Raw genomic sequence first — 24,183 nt, 5'->3', positions numbered from 1 at the left:
CTGCAGACAAATGTGTCCACCCGTGCTAACATAAATGCCCATCTATGCTTAGGTGTTGTCAGCAGAAGAAAATTTAATGGAAGGAACAACATCAGTCAAAATCTTGCCCATTCTGGAGCTGTAGCATCAGAAGCAATTACACACACACACACACACACAGAGCTACTAAGGCCAGCCAGAATTTGTGGATCCCCATTTCCCTGTCCCCGGTTCTCCCAACCCAGTCTCTCACCAGTTTGCTGTTCTTGCTCTTTTTGTCCCAATTTCTGCTGGTGTTTTCTTCTTCTTCTGGGATTCTTTGATCCTTACGCATCTGGGGTTGCTTCCCCTTTCCCCCCACTTCATATGCACACCACAAGCTTCTTATTCCCTTGAATGGTCTTTGAGCCACATTTGAAGCCTGGATTTCACATTTGCCTGAAAAAGAAAACCAGCTTCCTTCAAAGATGGCAGATGTAACATTTGTGGGGTCTCTTAACATTGTTCATGTTGCTGTTTATTACTTTTGTTATGAAAACAGTAATTAAGAAGAACTTTATTAGTGGGTATTGTTGTTGACTCTGAAAGACCCAATTCTAGAATGGAAAAAATGTGTTTAGTTTTGGGGGAAGGAATTAATGGTTTGGAATTTGGGCATTACATCAAAAAAACAACAAATATTCATGCTAACCAATTAATGTTTATGTTATCATTGCATGGTTAAAGATTACGGAGGTCTCATTCTGTGGTGATTTTTCCTAGATAACTCCATTAGCCATGGAAGCTGAAGAGACGATGGAATGCATTCAGGAATTTCCAGAGCATTATAAAGTAATTTTGGACAGACTGAATGAACAGAGAGAGCAGGATCAGTTCACAGACATCACTCTGATTGTTGATGGTATGTAGTAAGGCAAGTTGTAAAACGCACTTAGAGGGTATTCTGGGTATTCTGTTTATTGCTTGATGTGTGAAAGAATAAAGCCCAAATCTCGTAGGTTTAATTCTGGTAGACGGTCTTCACAGCAAAAGGTCTAAGGCGTTTGTGACTCAGCTAATTGAGTGATTGCAGCTCTTGGACCAGTTACTGTCTCTTGACTCAGGAGTCAAGTCCCATTGAACTCAACAGGGCTTTCTTTCAGATAAAATGTGTGGGGTCTGGCCTCAGGAACCTGTTAGAGATGTTGTTAGAGATGAAATTTTTCCCTCCTTGGTTTCTGATACATATCATTAGCTCATTGAAAAATGAAGCTCTAAATTGTAGTTAATCTTTTGTATTATGGAGCATATCACATCTGCAGCAAAATGTAAAACTACAGCCAAAATGCTGAGTTCTTCATTAAACTATTGGATACAATTGATCAGTTCTGTTACCTTACACAGAGGAAAATAATAGCAAACCTCATGAACACAACTGTTTTCCCACTTGGGACTCATGAAATAGTTATTGATGGCCATTTATCATAATTATTCTGTGTTCTTAAGTACAAATGAAACCGTTGTTGATGAAGTCACAAAAAATACCTCTAGAAATCAATATTTCTTTCCTCCCTTGGAGTATTGACTACGTAATAGCATCTGCTATTTATCAGAAGTGGAATTAGTAAAACCATTGGTCCTAAAGGAAGTTGAACTTTTAAGAACTTCCTGGCTCCACAAATTCCAGGCTGTGATAAGCTGTGCTTCAGAGTTAAAATTAAAGAGGAAAATACCACTTCTGGAGAACAGTTAATTCAAAGTGCTGTGTGGTATAACAGGGAATCAGTATCAGTTGCTGCTGTGCAGTTTGTACAGTTATGAATGGCAGTGTTTGCATTTAAGGGAAGGGGAGACCTTATGTTGCAGGGGTGGATTGGCCCCTGACCTTGCAAGGAGTAGGTGGAGCTTGGAGCCATCTTTTGGCTTGGACTGAACTAGTAGCAAGCAGAAGCGGCAGCTGGCAAAGCCAACTTCTGTGTTGCCACTAGGTGGCTCTCAGATGAATGGTCCTTGCAGTGACCACTGAACTTGGTTTGCTGCTTGCCTGTGTTAACAGTCCAGTTGTCACTCCATTACAGTAAACCAAGCTCTAACACCCAACACTTCCTTGATTCATATTTTATAATTCTCATTGCATGAGGATGGCCAGTAAAGAGTTAAGGGAGGATGGAAGCTTCAAATACTGATATGCTTGAAAATGTGTACAGTGATATAGCATAGATACTTGGTTGTCCATGTTCCTGTCAGATATTGTTCTGTTTGCTAAATATGGAAGATAATTCACAATATGAACTTATTTTTCGCATTCTTAGTTCTGCTCACCTTCCAAAACAAGGGGACACAATCCAGCCAGAGTGAAGCACTTTTAAGTTCTGTTGATTTCAGAGTTCCGCATGTATTTAAATGTCTAGTTCTGAAATAATGGAGACTTGAAAATGCATCTCTTAGACTGGGTGGTGCCCTATCTCATAAAAACACGTCTGTTGTTCTTTTGAAGGGTGTTAGCATAATTGAGTTACCTCTTCTCAGCCACTGCCTTTGTTTAGGGGTTTATCTTGGCACAACAGTCAGTGGAGGAAGTGGGTATGTTAGATGGCTCTCAGATAGTGGGCTGGAGAGACAGAGGCTCTTGGAATCTCATGTCATGGGGAGAGCGAGTTGGATCCAGTCAGCATTTTTGCTCAACCCCCAGTTATCTTGCTCACTGCAACACACGTGGCTTTCGTCCATGCAGGTCCATTGATTCCCAGCACAGCCATTTTGGGTGGTCCAAGGGATCCCCTCCTCCCTTTCTCCCTTTTTCACTAACAAAAGAACTTGCTGGATCCAACCCAATATTTGATCCCCCATGTACGCAGACCGTGTGGCCCATGTGCGATTTTTGGATTGCCATCTTGGAAGCTTGAATGCAGAAGTGATGTCAGGAGAGAATACTCCTGTCTGGATGGAGTTTTTATTATCCAAACTAAATTACTTAGGGTTAACAGTGATAGTCTGTTGCAGTGGAAGCAATAAAGAGAATTGTGGACCTGTAAGGACTTAGAGCTCGTTCCAGCTGATTTTCCTGTCTCTCCATTCCTACTGTAGCTCTCTGAGCTGCCTGGAATTCTGCTCCCAGGGGTCAGGAGTACGGGGGAATGACAAAGTGAGGATGTGCAGTGGCAGGAGAAAACTAGTAGACATCTCCAACCCCTCATCTGCCTCTGGTTCTGCCAGCAAAGCTTCTATTATGCTGGTGGAATGGTAACCTTGGATCCAACCTGTATAACCTAAAGTGGCATAATCTTTCATGACCCAAAGTCTGCTTTATCAAATGCATGCAGACGTTTGCATCTCATGAAGCGTGCTCGCACGTCACAAGAATGTACGGCACAGTGTGTGTGTGTGTGTAGCCACAAGATTCTTTGTTGTTGTATCGTAGATAGTTATTGAAAATGAGCTGTTCAGTTTGGCAGGATCACCACACCATGCCTTTCAGCTGAGCAAATGTGAGCTGTTCCTTTAGGGTCAGAAAGTGCTGCAGGGGAAGTGTCGCCCAACCTTCATGAAATGGAAATATTTCTTGTACATTTGTGTTCTGTGGTATTGCTAATATTTTCAAAAACAGCTTCTTTGGGTTTGGCATGTTGCCCGAATTTTGGGGAAGTCTGAGATGTTCTGTCAGATCCACGTTCATAGTCAGCTGCAGTGTTCCCTCTAAGCTGAGTTAGTGTGAGCTAGCTCACAGTTTTTTAGCCTCTAGCTCACACATTTTTGTCTTCGCTCAGGAAGGATGGTTCAAGAGCAAACTGATGTATGCAGTAGCCAAATCACTCGCTCACAACTTTAATGCCAGTAGCTCACAAAGTAAAATGTTTGCTCACAAGACTCCACAGCTTAGAGGGAACATTGGTCAGCTGTGGCGGAATGTCTCCCTATGTGTAATTTGGGAGGGAAGAAGGGAAACAGTAAAAAAATAGCTATTGTTTTTATACACACACACAAACACACATATAAAAATAGTGGAGGTTCGTAAATGGTTCTTTTGCTAACTTGAAATAAAGTGTAACCTGGCCACATTTCATCTCCCCAGCTCCTCTGGATTGTCTAATGACTCATCATATATCTGCTGTTTCTTACATATACGAAAGCATCTTAGTGTTTTTATGGTGGACAATATGCACTCACTATGGACCCTCTTGTCAGTAAATAAGGATCTAGATTAAAATTATTAAAATTAAAAATTCTGATTGTAATGCATATGTTAATGCAAAGATGGGAAGTTTTATATCCCATTCTTTCTCCCCCCCCCCCTCTCTCCAGGTCATCATTTTAAAGCTCATAAAGCTGTTCTTGCTGCCTGTAGCCAGTTTTTCTACAAATTCTTCCAAGACTTCACTCAGGAGCCTCTAGTAGAGATAGAAGGTAATTGATGGATTGATTGTGACTGACGCAGCAAGGCTGAGCACTGCTAATGCCTTCTCATAGGAAGGCTCCAGTTTGTCCCGTGTCTGTGTTTGCTCCCATGTGTAGAGCTCGTCCATAGCTACAGCAAAGGTCCGCTCAGGTCTCAGTTTCCACAGCAGAATGTCATCGTCAAGCCCAGGGGGTCTGTCAAGGCTATCATGCTTTGGCTAGAACTGTGTCTCAGCACCCTCAGCCTGGTCAGAGGGCAAAGTATGTGCAGGGGGAACGTGGCCTCCTGCCTCATTCACTCGGAAAGGGCAGAGGCAGTGCGGGGCTGGAGGGGCGGGACTGGTTGGCCTGGGGAGTGGCCCCAGTGGAGGAGTCGAAAATGAAAGGAAGGTGGGTGGAGCAAAAAGGAGAGAACTCGGAAGCAGAGTTGGAAATGGAGTGGCCGAGCCTAACAGGGAGGGGGAAAGAGGGAGGACGGAGGAGATGAGCACGCAGAAGAGGAGAGTCCCCCCCGGGTTCCGGGCAGTCTCTGATGCTGTAGTGAGAGGAGGCCAGAGGGTGGTGCAGAGGGCTGGGGGACAGGGGCAGGTGTCCTCTTGCCCTGAGGAGGAGAGGGAGGCTTGGGGTGGTCTAGGCATTGGATGTCGGGGCGGACCTTAGCAACTGCTTGCAAATAACAAAGACACTAAGGTGAATCTCCATGGACAATTGCGATAGATGTGGGGACTTATGATAAGCCCTGACCTCCAGAAATCCATACAGACAACAGCAGCCGTATGTTCCAGAGGTGATACTGGAGGGGAAGTGACGGTAATCTAATTCCAGTAAGCTGCAGTGTCGAGGGAAGAGGGGAGATTTGTTATCTAGACCCAGTGTCTGACTTGGGTTTGGAACGGAAAGGGTACCAGTTGCCCTGACACACGCCCTGGGGAAAATTCTTGGGAGTTCGGTCCCCTGGATTCATCTCGTTCGTTTAAACTGCTTGAAGCCTTTTGACATCACGCTTCAGCGGTTCTGTTCCTACCTGGAAGGTAGTTTCTAGAAGGAACTATTACTTGACTCGGTGATACTCGTCCCTTTGTGTTCTTCAGTGTTTTAATTTATCCTCTGTGCTGTTTAAGATCCACATGAAAGCAGGTGGGTTGGGTTCTTTGGAATGCTGTCGTTAAGCTGATGACACGCAGCTCCTCCTCCCCTGAACCAGGAGAAGCAAGGGAAGTGCTGAACAGTTGTCTGGAATTGGTAATGGGCTGGATGAGGGTTAATAAACTGTGCATGAGGATGGCTGTGATTTGATTCCCCATTCCTTCTCCAAACGAAGCCAGCTGGGTGACCTTGGGTCAGTCACAGTTCTCTCAGAGTTCTCTCAGCCCCACCTACCTCACCGGGTGTCTGTTGTGGGGAGAGGAAGGGAAGGAGATTGCAAGTCGCTCTGAGACTCCTTTGGGTACTGAAGAGCGGGGTATAAAACCAACTCTCCTTCATCTCCTCCTCTTCCTCCACATGATACAGCAACTTTACTGAAAGCAGGTCTTAGGTCTCATTGTTACCTAGAGGGAGGACCTCCTTGGAATCCTGCCTGTGCAACCTAGAGTTCCCCTGGTGGGGAAAAGCATGATATACTTCAAGTATAATAAACTGAGGCTCAGTCCTCAGGCAAGACAGTATGGGCAGAGGCTGTCCTTTAAGTCTCTGGTCCTGGGCCATATAGGGCATAGGTCAAAACTAGCACTTTGAATTGTCTCTGGAAAAAATCAACCAAGATCTTTTAGAAAGTGGGGTGCTATGCTAACTCTGACCCTAGCGATTTTCTGACCCAGATGCATCTTCTGAACCATTTTGAAGTCCCCTCCTTGCCAGCAGTGCACATTGTATTAACCTAATCTGGAGATGGTTAGCACATGGGTTACTAGCCTAAATCCTGTTCCTCCAAGAAGCTGGAAAACCAGCCAAAGCTGAAAAGTGTGCTGTGCACTGCATTGGAGAACTGCCTTTTGCTCTCTCCCAGTTCCCTGATTGGCACCCAAAGCAGCCAACAACACCCCCGTCGCATCTGGACTGAGCTTCAGTTTATTGACTTCCATCGAGCCCACGGCTCCATCTGCCAGCCCAGGACTTCCATTGCCTCACTTCATCCAGGTGGACAGGAGAGAGAACGTTGTGCGCCATCAACGTGGATCTTCAACCTGATCCAGCAAGGCAATATTTATGAAAGAAATATCAAAAATATTTGCGAGCAAAATATTCTGGTTATCCATGCAAAACTTAAAAGAGGCAGATTCTGTGCCTTGTAGGTTTCATGTAGGCTTTTGCTTTCAAACAGGTGTAAGTAACATGGCATTTCGCCACTTAATTGAGTTCACCTATACTGCCAAGCTAATGGTCCAAGGGGAAGAAGAAGCCAATGATGTCTGGAAGGCAGCTGAATACCTCCAGATGTTAGAAGCCATTAAAGCCCTCGAAATCAGGTGAGTGAGGAAGATTTTTGGAGTGCTGTTTCCTAGGTCATTTAGGGAACCATCCATGACAATCCGTGGAGGTCCACTTGGATAATTCTGTCCTAGAACGTGAACTGACTTCACAGTGTTGTGAAGACAATGACATGTATCCAAACTCAGGCTGGAAGAAGTTACCTTTTGTCTAAGGAGCCTTCCTCCAAATTATGTGGTTGTTCTGTTTGTTTAGTGCACTGCAATGATTGCATACCAACTGAGCTATTTAAATTATTAGCTCATTTAAATTATTAGCTATTTAAATGATTTCTGCAAGATTACTATGTCCTAGTATGACATGGGGCAAAGTAGGAGTTTGCCATTGAAGTATGCTCAAGTCAGTGCTTGCTCACTGTTGACTATGTCTGTTGTAGGCATATATGTTCTGAAAATGTAAGTTTGTACACAAATGTGGGTTTGTCCAATTTTCATGTGAATGCTTTAAAAAATCTTTGATATAATACTGCAGGAAAAACAAAACCACATGATCCTGTCCTAAATAGAGGGGCTGTGGCTCAGTGGTACACCATCTGCTTGGCATGCAGAAGGTTCCAGGTTCAATCCGTGGGCACTCCATGAAACTGCAGAGCAGTCGGGTTAGAACGGATAAAAGGAAGTACTTCTTCACCCAAAGAGTGATTAACACATGGAATTCACTGCCACAGGAAGTGGTGGGTGCTACAAGCATGGACGGCTTCAAAAGGGAATTAGATAAGCATATGGAGCAGAGGTCCATCAGTGGCTATTAGCCACAAGGTATAGCTAGGGGCTCTGGGGCAAGTGATGCTCTGTCTTCTTGGTGCTTGGGGGGGGGGTCAACAGTGGGAGGGCTTCTAATGTCCTGGCCCCACTGCTGGACCTCCTGATGGCACTGGTATTTCTGGCCACTGTGTGACACAGAGTGTTGGACTGGATGGGCCTTTGGCCTGATCCAACATTGGCGTCTCTCTTATGTTCTCTCTTTTAATCCCCGCATTTTCTAGTTAAAAGATCTGGCAGCAGGTGATGTGAAAGACCTCTGCCTGAGACCTGGGAGAGCTGCTGCCAGTATAAGTAGACAATACTGACCTCGATGGACCTATGGTCAGATTTAGTGGCTTCGTTATTTAGGGAGGGGCCGTGGCTCAATGGTACAGTATCTGCTTGGCATGCAGAAGGTCCCAGGTTCAATCCCGAGCATCTCCAGTTAAAGGATCTGGCAGTAGGTGATGTGAAGGACCACTACCTGAGACTCTGGAGAGCTGCTGCTAGTTTCAGTAGACAATACTGACTTTGATGGACTACGGGTCTGTGTCTGTATAAGGCAGCTTCATGTGTTTTATGTGTAAATGCAAATAGAACAAACTGGAAAACCCCTTGAAGGAATTATAACAGGATTTGGGTGTTACAAAGTAAATAGCTTGTCATGGGATTTTTTATTAGGATGATTCCATTTTTTAGATCTAGGTCTGTGTAAATCTTAATTAGAAGAAATTAAGTTCTGGCACACAGTGCACTTTGTGGTGAAAGGAAAGCCCACCACTGCTATCACTCAACTGTTTTGCTCAATGCAGAAAGACTTGGGCTTTGAATAAGGAACTTGCAGTCTCAACAAGGAGATATTTAACTTAATGAAACATCTGGGATTGGTAAAGAGGTAATGTCCTATTTGTGGGGGGATTTCAAGAAGAAGAAGGTGGCCTGTTCAGTAAGAAAGGGGCAGAGGGAAGCGGCAGAGAATAAAGCAAAAAGGTAGCGAGATGCTCAGACACAGAGAGCCAAACTAACAGGAAGATGATCAGAGGTAAAGAACCTTAAATGACATGATTAGTGAGATTGAGGTTGATGCAGGAAGTGGTGGGAAGCTAGTGCAGAGATCTCAGTAGGCATGAACACAGAGATAAAGGATTATATCAGCTGATTGCTTGAGCATCATAATGAGATTTATTTTGGGCCTCTTCAGTACTGGCATTTGGAATGCTCTTCTGCCATTTGCCTACAAATGTGATCTACCCTGCAGGAAGGAGAGAACATAATTTTTTTTCATAGTGCCAGGAGGCTTAGCTAGTGGTGCCTCTCCTAAAAAAAAACACACAACAACCCCAAGTCTCAAAAAGATTGGACCAGGCGGTCCAATTCTGTGGGCCCCCAAAGAAGTTGTCCCCATCCTCCTTTAAAACCAATGGGGGGGAAGGCATTTAAAGGGATCTCTGTCCCTTTAATGTGTTTTCCAAACTGCAACTCTGCGGCTTGGAGAACTCTGAAGGCGTTTAAAGGGCACACCATGCCTTTAAACACCTTCCAGTTGAACTTGCCAACCTAGGATCGGCTAGGGCGGCAGGAGCTTAGAGCTCCATGCCGCCTTGGCTCCTCTTGCAGCTCTGAGCTCCTGCCGCCCCAGCTGCCCCTGGACTGGCTCCTCTTGCAGCTCAGTTTAAAGAGAGAGCTCTGCGCCACCTCTGCTGGGGCTGGCTCATGATATAGCTGAATACACCCAAATAAAAGCCAGGGGGAAATCAGCTTTTTTCAGGTTCAGCTATACCGGTAGCCAAATACAGATCTCTGATCTGTATTCAGCTTAAATAATACCTGAAAAGTACTGATAATGTATTTTTCGGGTATTTTTTTGGTTCAGTTTATGCTGAATGCACACCCTGTACCAACATGTAGGCCAGTGGTTGGAAACTGGTGATTTCAGTTGCAATCCTAATAAATGTTTCATTGAGCTTCAGCCCCACTGAATGAATGGAATTCATTTGTGGGTAGACCTGCTTAGGATTGCTCCCTCAACCTGCTGCCTGAGACTAAAGTGTAAAAATAAAGTCACTGAAGCCAAATTCCAAGTAAATCTGCCTAGAATCCAGTTAGTAGAAATTCCGTATTTTACAGACTATACACATATAGGCATGCATGCAACTCTATAGGCCTGAAGACTGAATGGTCTTCAGAAGAGGGGGCAATGACTTCTGCCAATTTGTCCGCCTCCCACTGCAGACCCCCACTTTGCCCCAGTGCTTTTCCTGAGGGTCTGTTGACGCCCCCCCCCCCCCATAATATTTCTGGGAATTTGGACTGCAACAGGAAGGGAAAGTGGGAAAGTCCTGTTTGTGGAACAAGGCTTTCCCACGGTCCCTTCCTGCTGCAGTCTGTTGAGTCTGCAGATGGTTAGAGGCACCCCATACATGGATGTACCCCAAAACATTTCCAGTCGGGGACAGGCTGCAGAGTTATGCGGTCCTTTCCCTTCTCGATCATAGATTCCTATCTACACACACACACACACACACACAAACAGCTTTAACCATGGTTCTGTTTGTCGCTAATAAGTACAGTTAGATTTAACCATTAACACAGTGGGTTAGATCCAGCCACCTTTTTTGTGCAGTCTTGCCCAGTTCTCCATCTTACCAGGGCCCCTGTCCCACATAGCTTATGCCCATGCAGATGTCATGATCCCTGACATAACCTCTTTTGGCAGCGCCTCTTCCCTTTTTTACCAGCATGAAAGCTGGAAGCTTTGTTTTCATCTTCTTTTTTTTTACTGTGTTATGCATGATTTCCTAGGAACAAGGAAAATTCATTGCCACTTGAATCAAATCAGGCACAAGATACCAATAAAGCTAAAAAGAGGAAGATAGCAGAGACCTCTAACGTCATTACAGAAACGCTGCCCTGTGCAGAGTCTGAGCCGGTCGAAATCGAGGTGGAGATTGCGGAAGGGGCTATCGGCGTGGAAGAAAACAACATTGAAGCACTTGAGGAGGTTGCATCCGCCGAGCAGTCTATCAAGTACATTCAGACCACAGGGACTTCAGATGAGTCGGCGTTGGCCCTTCTGGCGGATATCACCAGCAAGTTCCGCCACGGGGAGAGGAAGAGCCAGATCCAGGAGGAATGCGACAGCGTGTCCGACCCGATGGGCAAGCAGATGGAAGGCATCGAGATCATGGAGCTGCAGCTGTCTCACGTCAACAACCTGTTCCACTGTGAAAAGTGCAACCGTTCGTTTAAGTTGTTCTACCACTTTAAGGAGCACATGAAAACGCACTCCACCGAGAGCTACAAGTGCGACCTATGCAACAAAAGGTACCTCCGAGAAAGTGCATTGAAGCAGCACCTTACCTGTTACCACCTTGACGAAGGTGGCGCCAACAAGAAGCAGAGGCCGGGCAAAAAAATACACGTCTGCCAGTACTGTGATAAACAATTTGACCACTTTGGCCATTTTAAAGAGCATCTGCGGAAACACACAGGTAACTACAGTTTTCTTTGTTTGCCCACTTGGTTATGGACCAGCTCTCTCTCTTCCTGGTGCTGTCCCTTCCCCGCACTGACGTTTTGGTAATATTTTGCTAGAGCCTTAGAGAAGAATGGCAGAAATCTTGGATCATCTTCTTAGCGTTAAAAACCTATTTACACAGGAAGTAATCCAGAAGCTACTGAAGGCAGGCCTGCACTATTTGTGTGGCCCTCTCTCATGGGCTCAGTAAACCTCTTGGTGTTGTTGTATGCCCTGCCGTCAAACAACTTGCTTGGCCATATAGGACAACTGACTGGTGGGCTCTGTTCAGCTTGGTGGATCACAAGTTTTGCAAGTTTGGTTTGGTGTAGTGGTTAAGTGTGCGCGGACTCTAATCTGGGAGAAACGGGTTTGATTCCCCACTCCTCCACTTGCAGCTGCTGGATGACCTTGGGCAAGCCATAGTTCTGCTAGAGCTGTTCTTGAAAGAGCAGTTTTCAAAAGAGCTCTCTCAGCCCCACCTACCTCACGGGGTGTCTGTTGTGGGGAGGGGAAGGGAAAGGAGTTTGTAAGCCGCTCTGAGACTCCGAGTGAAGGGCGGGGTATAAATCCAATCTCCTCTTCCTCCTCCTCCTCCTTGTCTTGCATGTTACACTCGTTGGCTTCAGTGGGACTGGGCTTTTTAGATGGCACCATCTGAAGAGCCAGAACTTGCACACGCTCATTTTAATGAAGTGAAGCCAGAGCTGTGGCTGTTGCTGGCCCTTAATCCATCAAGGAAGTTGTGGCTGCAGGTTGTTTTTAGTAGCTTTCTTTGTTTTTAATGGCTGTGGTTTTTAATGGTTTTGTTTTAGTTGTAAGATGCCTTAAGCAGGTCTCCAGAGAGGTGGCATATACACTTTCCAAATAAAATAGATATGTTAGGGTTTTTTTTATTTGTCTGGGAGCTGACTCAGAAATGGAACTCTGAAGCTGCGTGAGCATTGACTGATCTTGTGACTGCTTTATTGTATCAAAATGATTGTGGTGCTCTGGAAAAAAGTAGGCATGGGCCAGGAAGTCTTAAGGCATAAGCTTAATGTCATATCATCCATGAGAGCCAGCATGGTGTAGTGGTTAAGACCAGTGGACTCTAATCTGGAGAACCAGGTTTGATTCCCCACTCCTCCCCCCACCCATAAAGCCTGCTGGGTGACCTTGGGCCAGTCACAGCTCTCTCAGCCCCACCTACCTTACAGGGTGCCTGTCGTGGGGAGAGGAAGGGAAGGCAAATTTGTAAGCTGCTTTGAAACTCCTTAAAGTAGAGAAAAGCAGGGTATAAAAACCAACTCTTTGTCTTCATCCTGTAAGGTTGGAAGGTTAAGTGGCTGTGCCGTTGAAAACGGTGACATAAGGACATAAGATCTGCCTTGCTGGATCAACCAAAAGTCAATCTGCTCAAGCATTCTGACATGTATTACTATCAACGTATGAATGTGTAACTTCCAAGAAAAACATACAAGTATGTTGGATGTATTTGTGCTTTTGAATAATGATTAACTTTCATACATCAACATTTTGCGCTAGATACGTTGCTAGCCTATTTTAAATTCTGTTTTATATCTAAAGAATATACAAAGCGCACAGCCGAGAGGCATTTCAGCAGTACTGTTGGAGGATTTGGGATATAGGCAGTGTGTGAACAGGAGTCTCTCTCCATGTTGTGTAAGGTGACTTAGTGGTTTCGGGGTGGTGGTGGGGGGTTTACAAGGCACGTAGGATCAATAGAGGGGGAAAAAATACAACATACCAAATACAACATATCAGCGTCACCCAGTGGCTTCAATTGGCACCAGAAATATAAAAGGAATAATTAAAGTAAAGCATAACCAGTGTATATCTTCTGCCTTAAAATGTGTTACCAATTCTGTGTTTTCTTTGTAAGGCAGATATATGGGGCATGACATCTGTAGGGGAGAATCGGCAGGGAAAACAGACCATTTTCTTCTGCCAATGCCCCCAGCAGCTGTGTCTTTTCCTGCCCCCAACCCCCAGGTGTGTTTAATTTTTTTCCCCCTCTACGTCTGAGCTTGAAAATGGCAAGTAGACCTGGATGAAGGGGGAACAGCTCAGAGGAAGGACCGGGGGGTGGGGGTGGCACATGTGTAAGAGTTTAAGTGCCCCTTCCTCTAGCTACCTCAGTAAACGTGGTCTAAGAGCATAAGAGCCCTTCTGGATCAGACCAGTGGTCCATTTAGTCCAAGCATCCTCTTTGACACAGTGACCAACCAGTAGCCCTGGAGGGCCAACAAACAGGGCACAGAGGCCAAGGGGGAAACGATGTGCTTTTTCTAAAGTTTGCCTGTGTTTGCCTCGATAGGTGAAAAGCCATTTGAGTGCCCAAACTGCCACGAACGTTTTGCTCGGAACAGCACGCTCAAGTGTCACTTGACAGCGTGCCAGTCCGGCGTTGGTGCTAAAAAGGGGCGGAAAAAGCTTTATGAATGTCAGGTATGTGATCAAGATACCAGCCCCAGTGGGTCTGGGGTCTTTTTACTTGAAAGAGAGGGCCTGAGGATGGGATTCAGGACCACTGATGAGGTGGTAAGAAGGGAGGAGAGCGTGGTGAGTCCCATGAGCGCACGGGGGACATTGATATCCCTACATAGAAGTTGAATCATTTCACCTCTTGTTTTGTTCCTATCGGCGCTTTTCCCATTGTAACTGTATTGTATTTGACTGAAAGAAGTGTGGCCTTGTGCAAACAGTGCTGGGACATTTAAGAGGGTGGCCTGCTTGCATATGATGGCTGCCAAATGCTTTAGGAAAGAGTTGCCACAGCAACTACAATTTCATCTGGGGTTCTTCCATCCGACACCCCCCCCCCCCCCCCGCAGGAACAGCTCTTTGGAGATTGTAGCAAAAGTGTCCTTGACAGTACTAGAACTGGCCTACTTAAAATGTTATTGCTTCTTCCCAATCCTTCAAAAATTCATCTTGGTTACTTGACTGTCTTGATATGAGAACTCTACATCATTAGATTATTAGCTTTTAGCAATATCCCCTCTCCAGTATTGTTCACATTCTGTTCTGGACAATTTATGCTCCTGGTTGCTTAGTCACTGGAACCATGTTTTGTTTGCTTGTTTTCTTTATTTCAGAAAACTGTTTTTCAAGACATCAAACCCAGCATATTTAATTAGTTTCTTACAACTTCAACTGTAGTATTATGCCTCTTATTTGAATAAAAATGAAACAGTTCTGTTTCAAAATGCACCAGTACTGATAAATTTGCTTTTCTGTCTGGTGGAAGGGAAAGACTGTGGAGGAAAGATCCTTTCGTTTTGTTTTGTTTTACATCTTGGGTGTAGTCTGTGCCCCCCTTTCCCACTGCAGCTTCTAAGCAGTGGCTTGGAGTCTGTGTAGAATTTCTGCAGGCCTCGTGGGGAGGGGAATGAGATTCACTGATTCCCCTTTCCTGTGGCATAGCCCCATCCCCCCTGAATGATGCTGTTCCTGAGAGACAGGGGACCCCCAGGGAGAGCGGGAGGGGATTGTCCCCCACATGGGAACCTTAGGCGAGATCCAAGCCATTTTCTCCTTCAGTGTCCTCCATCAGAAGAGACATTTAGTAGGAAAAGGAAGAGATGAGGGGGCTCCCTAGAGATGGCCTGCTGTGCATTCCCCAGCAACCTTTTCCAGTGTTCTGCTTACAGCAGACGCTTCTAGGGAAGCGATATGTCTTTGCCGCGTCCCACCTGGGTATTCCTGTACAGGTTGCCGTGCAAAAATCTTCTTGAAATGCCCTACAGCTCCGCTCCAGTAACTGCCCTTAGAGGGGGCCTGCAGTCCGATCAGGATAAAAGTTGCATGGAGAGTAGCTGCGCAGAAAAGTGGGTGCAAGTTTGTGCAGTCGATCGTTGTACCTGGCTATGGGGTTCATCTGATACGAGAGAGGATATGCTCTTCAACTTTTTTATAACAATGAATTTGTTTGTACTCATCTCTTATTGCTAATGGTGCAGCGAGTGGTAACCCTGAGAATTAAGACTAGGTGTGGACTTTGTGTTTTTTGGTGACCTGCATTTTAAACAAATAAATGGATCTGAAGATAACTGTCAGGAAAGGTAGAAAAGATCAAGAGTTCAGTAGTACCTTAAAGACCTTAAAGTGACTCACGAAAGCTCATACCCAGTGTACAGGATTAACCCACTCAGTCCAGTCCAGGAAAGCGAGGGAACCCTGTATCTTCAGCGCATTAAACAACAAACCACGAGATTGTCTATACCCTCTCTGGTTTTCAGAACAGTTTGCCACCAGAATCTCTTCAAAGGTCCCCACCTAACTTTGAGAGCCGAGATTCCAAACTCTCAGTTGGCCTCTGGGACTTAACACAATAATATCACAGGGTAGCTCTTTATGTGGTCAGCGTTAGACACAAGATTTTAGCCTTGGAGCTCAAGTTACAACATCAGAAGCAATTAGAAATAAGAAGGATCTTTATTCAGTACAGAGCATAGCAACAGACTATTAGAGGATACTGAAAACAAGAAAAACCTATGGCTCTTTGCCTTAACTATACATTAAAGATACATAGTTACCAATTCAGGAACATCCAACAGTCCAAAATAGTCCAAGGGATTTTGAAGAGAAATCCCATCTTTGCACACCCATGTGCTCCAAGTCACAAAGCAGGTCTTTGTTTCCCAAGAGACAGCATTTCAGATGTCATAAAACAGACAATGACAAGAGGAGGAAGGGAGAGCTAAGAGCTCACTCCCATAGGGATCAATCAATTATACCCCAATTACTAGTCACGATTAGCCACGGCCATCAGCCAATCGCGAGCAGCAGGGGTGTGTGGCCAATTGTTGGTTGCCATGGTTGCTAACATCAGGTTTGTGGGATTGGCTGGAAGTTTGGAGGCCCTGCCTGTAGTCAGATGGCCCAACCTCTAGCTTTCTTCATTGCATACGTGACAAGACTCATGTGAGGCCTAGTGTGTGGAGCCTCATTGTCTGGCTCTCTGGCATAAAGGTGTGAAGGAATGTGGTATATGGCATGGTTATAAAGTTTGCTCCGGCCATTTGGCCTTACCATTTGGCATTGCAAATGGAAATAAGACACAGCATGTTATCAGAAAGACATCACAGGAGAAGGCAGGAGACTTTTAGAAATCAATATTTCTATACACCCGGCCACAAATTTTGTTAGTCTTTAAGGTGCTACTGGACTCTTGCTCTTCTCTACTGCCACAGACAAATACAGCTAGCAGTCTAGATCTGTCAGGAAATGAAAATGGAACTTTGGTTAAAGTTAGTTGTTGTAGATTTTTCTGGGCTGTATCACCGTGGTCTTGGCATTGTAGGACCTGACGTTTCGCCAGCAGCTGTGACTGGCATCCTCAGAGGTATAACACAGAAAGATGGAGTTATACCTCTGAGGATGGTAGTCACAGCTGCTGGAAAAATGTCAGATCCTACAATGCCAAGACCACGGCCATACAGCTTGGAAAATCTACAACAACTAATGAACTCCGGCCGTGAAAAGCCTTCAACAACATATTTTGGTTAAAGTTCCTAAATGTAGCCTCGTGTTATCCTTTTCAGGTCTGCAACAGTGTCTTTAACAGCTGGGACCAATTTAAAGATCACTTGGTAATACACACAGGCGACAAACCCAACCACTGTACCATCTGTGACGTCTGGTTCATGCAAGGCAGCGAACTGAGGAGGCACCTGCAGGAAATCCACCACATTTCAGAACGGATAGTGACCGATGACATCCTCCCAGTGGACAGCGACCCAGTGGCCTCGATGACCATCATTGAGCAGGTGGAACAGGTCCACGTTCTGCCACTCATTCAGGTCCAGGTGGACCCGGCACAAGTGACGGTCGAGCAGGTGCACCCGGACTTGATAGAGAACAATCAAGTGAAAGGCGAACAGATAGCCGAGCTGCAAGAACAGGTAGAGATTAGCTACCTGGAGGTGGAGCACATTCAGACTGAGCCAGGGACAGAAGTGCACATGGAGGAGCTGGACGTTGAGCACGTAAATCAGTTGCAGATGGAGGAGGTCCAGGCACAGCTCATAGAGGAAGCGGACCTCGGGCCAGTAGAATCGGAACACGTGGATCAAGGAGGACTGGAAGGGAGCTCACCTGTGCAGGTGGACGAGATGGTGGCACCGGCAGCCGATCATGGAGAATCTGATGATTTAAAAACTCAGCCAATAGTGGACATACAGGAGGAGAAGGTGGAAACCTAGGACAACGTTGACTGTGTTGCTTGTGGTCTGAAACATGTCATACCAAATCATTAATTTTTGTTTTGTTTTGTTATTTTTCTTGTTTGACTTTTGCACCACCAGTGGGGAATGGCTGTCCCGCGTTGATGCCCTCTGGGGACCGGACAGGTGGACCAAAGTTAAGATATTTGGTTAAATTGCTCTTCTTGTACTTTCATTTTTTTTTAAAAAAAATCCCTCTTTCATTAAAAAAAAATACCATGGAACAAATTTTATTCTAGACACGGACAGCTTTGTGTGAAGTTTAATTGTAGAGTTTTGTTAGACTGTACCATTAGGTTTTGCTGTTGTCTCTGTCAGACTTTCGAGCAAGTTCTATTCCTCCTTGCAGAATATGAGTTTAGCGTTAACGTTGTGAGGTTTCGGCATTCATATGGATTAACTAAAGAGAGTTGAGCGATCTGGTTAGAAATGGTGGCTATTGTTTTCTCTTTCCCCCATTAATATTTTGCAGTTGACGCTCTCTTTGACTTACTTGTGTTCTTAAATGCAGCCGCTATCTTGGAAGCCTGGAATTTGGAGCGTGCAAATGCTTGGGGCTCAGAAAAGCAAAACAAAACACACACACACAAAAACCCTTGTGCCTTTTCACAACTAAGAAATTAAACTTCCACAAAGCTTTGAAGGTAATTACAAAGACAATGTAGATATGGCTGTACAGCGCTTTGTAATCTTGCTTGCAATTGTCAGCTAACAGGGTTTTTTTACATTGAAATAAATGCAGATGGGGGAGAGGAAATGGATTTATCACTGGCAGTTTTTCTTTGTGGATGGGGGAGGGCCATTCGTAATAGGAATAATTCAGCTGAATCTGTTGCAAGTTATGAGTTGGCCGAAAGGTTGCACTGGCATCTTATCTCCAGATTTTTATTTTTTAGGGAGGGGAAAGGTACATTTTATATTTAAAAGAAAAAACATTTTAAAAAAATACACTGTGTCTACACAATGCATCCGGCTACTGTTTTATTATTTAAACATTTTTTGACCCTTTACAGGAAGATCTTGTGTCTGGAAGATGGGGGGGGGGGGGTGGGAAATCAACTTAAAAGCCATAGGTATGAATGGTTTTAAACTGTGGATTTATATGTAGGAGTGTAAATATTTTAATCAGTATTATTGAACAATAAAACAGTACCAACCACACGGTATCAACTAATGCAGTGGTATTTGCTTCATCAGGAATTCATCAGGAATACGTATTCGTAGAACAGGTCATACTGTGCTACAAGACAGACAAATGGATTTCTTCCTGAGCGTGTGCTGTACAGAAGAGTTGCAAGCCCATTCGGGCTCTTCGACAAGTTGCCTGTCACATTAGCACATTACATTTTCTTTCATTTCCGAAGGGGCGCCATGTTAGTTTGCTTCACTGAGATACCTTAAAGACTTAACAAGTTGAGGGAAGTGTAAGCTGTCTTGAGCCAGGACGCATCTTATCTGAAGCAGTTCCATTTTTTAGGTGCACTCTGCAAACTTGAGTGTTATCCTAAAGTCATTACATGTAAAGAAACCTTAGAATTAGGCTGATATAAGGAGGTATGGCTTGAACCTCCTTGGGGCATGCTGTTTGAAATTAAAGTAGCTGCCCCCATTGAGCTCTTCTATATATGGTGGAATTGAGGGCTCTGGTGGGGTCAGATACTCTGCCTTCTAGGTTAACCAAGACTGCCAGCAACTAGTGTTGGGATGGGGTCAGAGGTGTGGTCATGCTGTTTCTGGAAACCTCATGCCATTTTCTGAAGTGTTGGGATGGGGTTAGAGGTGTGGTCATGCAGTTTCTGCTTCCAAAACAAAAACAAACACAGAGAGACAGAAGCCTACACACTGCCCTAGTCTGTGGCTCTACACTGTCTTGAGGTGGAGAGAAGCCCTTTGTCCTGTCCTGTTTCTTTTTGCTGTTTGCTGTTTATGCTCAACTGGGAACCAGGCCTTTTACTGAAGTTTGAGTCGATATCCTTTGTAACCAAAGCCAAATAGCAATAAATCTTGCTCCACAGGGCAGGTCCAGTGACATGGGAATTGCATAGCAAATTGCATAGAGGAACATCAGAATGAGTGGAAACTTGCTTTTTAGTACCTGTTTATCCCAAGGAGCTTAGGGTTGCTTACATCTTTGTCCCCTCCATTTTATCATGACAACAAACAGTGTTCAGGTGGGTAGCCATGTTGGTCTGAAGCAGCAGAGCAAAGTTTGCGTCCAGCGGCACCTTTAAGACCAACAAAGCTTTATTCGAAATGCCAGCTTTTGTGTGCAAAGCACACTTCTTCAGATAAATGGAACAAAATCTCAAGGGTTATTTACAGGGAAAAAGAGGGTGGGGGGCAATGCTCCCTCTAAGCTGTGGAGTCTTGGGAGCAAAAATTCTACTTTGTGCGCCACTGGCATTAAAGTTGTGAGCGAGCGATTTTAAATTAGTTTGATTTGGAGCCATCCTAAAACAAAAATGTGTGAGCCAGAGGCTAAAAAACTGAGCTAGCTCACACTAACTCAGAGGTTACACTGGTGGGGGGCAGCCGTTAAGAGGGGCCATTCAGAGCCAAGATGCATGAGTAGGGCTGAAATTGGATCAGGTGGCCGGTAAGATCAGTGGATAGTGTCAAATTAGCACATAAATGCAAGAGTTAACAAAAAGATATGAGAATGAAGCTAGAGTCCAGCAGTACCCCCAAGACAAACCAAGCTCAACCCTGTGTACATCAGACTTCTTAAATTCTAATTCAGCAATTTCAAGATGAAATTTCTCTTTGAAATTCTTTTGCTGGAAAGTGGTAAATTTTAGGTCAGCAACAGTGTCCTGGGAGATTAAAAATGGTAGTATTGGGAATGTCACACGTGTCCATTTATTCTTTGGCACAGCGACTGAGGAACCATGACATGTATCTGCTAAAATAAACTATAGTCCACTAAAGTTTCTGCTCGATTGAAAATATGCTAGTCTTTAAAATGCTGCCGGTTAATGTCTATTTCTGCTACAACAGACCAACATGGCTATTCCTCTGGAGTTACAGAGTCGTCAAGACTGTTTGAAGTTCAAAAGATGTTTTGAAATAGTATCTGTAGGCTTGCCACAGGATAGGTGTCCTAATTCCAGTTGGGGTTATTAGGTTACAAAAGTGTTGGTTTCCATTGTCCAACTACAGTAACTCTACATAGGATTGCACTGTAGGTATGGCATCTTTTAAAGTGTTAGCCTGAATTCTGCCGTGATTAATGTTCACAGTGGGTGTTTTCCTGTCGTCAGAGCAGAATTTAAGTGAGGGGAGTGTAAATGTTGTTCCAGACTGAAGGAAAATTGTGAAACAAAACCCAACATGAATTTGCCTTACTGAGTCAGGCCTTTGATAAGCACTGACTTTCTAGAGTCTCTGTTGGAGGTCTTTCACATCCCCTATTATGTAAGTCCTTTTAAGTGGAGATACCAGGGATTGAACTGGGGATCTTCTGCATGTGAAGCAGGTACTCTGGCACTCAGCTACAGCCCCTCCCCCAGAGCTGTGCCCCACCCACTGGATCAGGTGTACACGCAGGGGGCCACAGTGGTGCTTTCTTTCCAGGGCCCTTTCAGCTTCCCCATTTGTCCCTGCAAATAAATAACCGTTTCCACAATACTGTGCATCAGATGTCTTGACGTGGATAGCCTAGGCTTGCCGGCTGTGGTTAGATCTTAGGAGCTAAGCAGGGTCAGCCCCAGTTAGTAGTTGATTGGGAGACCCACCTAGGAAGTCTAGGGTTGCTACACAGAGGCAAGCGATGGCCAACCACCTCTGAATTTACGGGGAGCGGTGGCACAGGGGATTTATCCTCTGGTTAAACATCTGAGCTGAACAGGACTGCTGTCAGTTCTAGCCCCGCGCTGGTGTGAGCAACCAGCCTTGTCCCCAACTCGCCGTCCACCCAGCAGTTCGAAAGCTTTGGCGAGTAGATAAAATGGGTACCATTTAGTGGGCACACTAAACCCCTGGTGGGGGTGGTGTTAGCCGACGAGCGGAAGGTCCGTGCGTAAGATCAAAAGCCGGGAGAGATTTACGCAGCATCAAAAAAGTAGCCTGTAATGGGCCATTCCGGCCAGACGGTGGCAGTGCTGCGCTGCGACTGAAAAATGCTGACGACATCAAGCAATGCCGAGTGAGAATGCTGCCGGAACACATCTGAAGCTTACAGCTGACCAAACTCCCCGTCGACTGCAAAAATGTGTGTGAATTAAAAAGATATATGTTGTCCTCCCTTACCCCTATCATTGTTAGTCCCATGTGAATTCATGAGTAACTGTAAATCGCTCAGAGCTGGCAGTTCTGCAAGGATTGAGCGATCAATAAATTGAAAGATTAAAAAAAGTCTCTTGCCTTGAAATCTCAATGGTGTTACCATAAGATGGTTGTGACTTGACTGCAAATAAATAAAATGAGATAGACTGGATCAAACATTTGTATACAACACCTGTTAAATGTCAGTTTAAAAGTGGTATTTCTTGTCCACATTGAACTTTGGATCAAACATTTGTATACAACACCTGTTAAATGTCAGTTTAAAAATGGTATTTCTTGTCCACACTGAACTTGCAAAGAAAACAGCTAAGCCTGAAGACAGATTCAGGTGGGGTGGCCATGTTGGTCTTCAAGCAACAGAGCAAAGTTTGAGTCCAGTGGCACCTTTAAGACCAACAAAGTTTAATTCTAGGTGTAAGCTTTTGTGTGCATGCATCTGAAGATGTGTGCAGTACAGGCACACAAAAACTTACACCCAAAATTGAAACTGGCTAAGCCTGAAGTAATTGTCAATGTGGTGTTTTTTCAGTTTTTAAACTTTATTTTCAGTATCAACAATTGTGTATGATGTTTTGGATATTAGTTTCTGAGTAAAAAATCCAAACTGATGCCCTTACACCTATGTGTCAGAGTTTGGAAGATCATTAAGGCTTGATTTCGTGACCATGTCATTAATTTCTTTCCACCCCACCTTGATCTTTAACATCACATCTTTTACCTTCCAGTGTTATAAATGTAGCCAGGATGTCTCTAGTTTTCCCTAATGTCTTGGCAGTGTTTGTGTCTATCTCTTGAGCTGTTTCAATTCCTACAGCTTCACTAGTTTCAATTGACAAGTAGTTAGTTGTAGATTTTCCAGGCTGTTGAAACAGATAAGATTAGAATTTCAACAGCCAATCCATATGCAAAAGAACCTCCTCAAGAAAGCTCCTCCATTAGCATGTCACAGCCTGGGAAACTCTGAGATAATGACTCAGCCCTACCCCTCCTTCCTGAGTAGATATAAATTACCTTTACCATGTTTCTTCTTACATTGACACAGAGAGTACGCCATCTTTCTGTGTTATACCTCTGAGAATGCCAGTCACAGCTGCTGGCAAAATGTCAGGTACTACAATGCCAAGACCATGGCCATAGAGCCCAGAAAATCTACAACAACTAATGAACTCTGGCCATGAAAGCCTTCGACAACAAATTGACAAGTAGTTTCTTGGAAATGTCAAGTTTTTGAAGCGATCCAAAATCCAGATACCAGAGGCAACAGAGTAAAGAATATACACTCTCATGATCAATGGACCCTCTCATGAGACACTCTGAACTTCCTAAAATACTGTGGTCTGTCCCCAGGCCTTTATGATGTTGGTTCTGGACTCTAAATGTTTGCTAGTGCTACATACGTAATGCTTTTTAAAAAGAATATCCGGAGTGGAGCTGTCCATGGTTTTTGTAAAGGAGTCGTGACTCCTGAACAGTATGAACAGCCTTTAAAAGCCTTGAAACCACTACCGCCTCGCATTTAGTCTGTACTATTTCTGGGTGAAAGATATATACACTTAAAATGTGTGTATGTGCCAATACAATGGTGAATTTGGATGAAGGAAGCCCAGGTTCCATCTCCTACTCATTCTTTGGCAAATCACAAACATTATACTGCTTCATGGGCTTGCATGCTCATGCAAGATAGTTTCAGGAGGGCAGCTTTGTTGGTCTGCAGTAGAAGAGCTAGATTCGAATCCAGAGGCACATAAAGACCAACAAGATTTGGAGGAGGGGGAGAAGCTTTTGAAAGTCAAAGCTCTCGCTTCGTCAGATGCAACTGCCCCCAAATTTTGTTTGTCGCTAAGGTGCTACAGGACTTGAATCTAGCATTTCTGCAAGTCTGTGTCTGGGGAAGAGAGAAGGGAGGGACTGCGGTGCGGTGGCAGATGCTCTGCTTGACATGCAGAAGGTCCCAGGTTCAATCCCCGGCAGCATCTCCAGTTTAAAAGCCCAGGCAGTAGGTGATGGTGAAAGCCCTCGACCTGAGACTCTGGAGAGCTGCTGTCAAGAGAATCAGACATTGCTGATCTTGATGGGTCTGATTCAGAAGAGGAGGAGGAGGAGGAGATTAGATTTATACCCCGTCCTTCACTCAGCATCTCAGAGCAACTGACAAACTCCTTTCCCTTCCCCTCCCCACAACAGACACCCTGTGAGGTAGGTGGGGCTGAGACAGCTCTTTCAAGAACTCCTCTTGAGAGAACAGCTCAGGGGCCCCGGTCACACGGCAAAGTTGCCGCGGGAGAGGCACGGATGGTGGGCGGATTATCCAGGCGCGATCACACCCCAACATCTGGGAAGTGAAGCGCACCCGTGGCTTACTGCCGACAATGCGGGTTTAAAAACTAGTACGTCCAAGGTACTAATAAACGTTTGCCATGGGCCGCCTCCAGACGCCTGTGGTGTGATTGTGCCGGCGCGCGGCATTCCCCTCCGGTCCCTCATTTAGCTGCCGGCGCCGAGGGAAGGACCCGTGGTGTGCCGCCAGCGAGTCTGATCCCGTAATCGTGGATCAAACTGCGCCTGG

At 44.9% G+C, this 24,183-nt stretch overlaps 1 protein-coding gene across 1 annotated transcript; it reads left to right on the top strand.

Moving 5' to 3' along the window:
* The first annotated feature begins 756 nt into the window (after positions 1-756).
* Positions 757-18,301, top strand: ZNF131 (zinc finger protein 131). The gene is made up of 6 exons (XM_015424471.1): positions 757-880; positions 4,261-4,362; positions 6,677-6,821; positions 10,389-11,077; positions 13,424-13,554; positions 16,653-18,301. Exons 1-6 carry the CDS (start codon positions 757-759, stop codon positions 17,310-17,312), a joined length of 1,851 nt encoding a protein of 616 aa, XP_015279957.1. The 3' UTR covers positions 17,313-18,301.
* The last annotated feature ends 5,882 nt before the right edge of the window (positions 18,302-24,183 follow it).

Source organism: Gekko japonicus, unplaced genomic scaffold, assembly GCF_001447785.1.
Source record: "Gekko japonicus isolate JY-2015 unplaced genomic scaffold, Gekko_japonicus_V1.1 scaffold82, whole genome shotgun sequence".
In the NCBI taxonomy this organism is placed as follows: domain Eukaryota; kingdom Metazoa; phylum Chordata; class Lepidosauria; order Squamata; family Gekkonidae; genus Gekko; species Gekko japonicus.
Note: the sequence above shows the minus strand (reverse complement) of the source record. Positions and strands in the feature narration are given on the sequence as shown.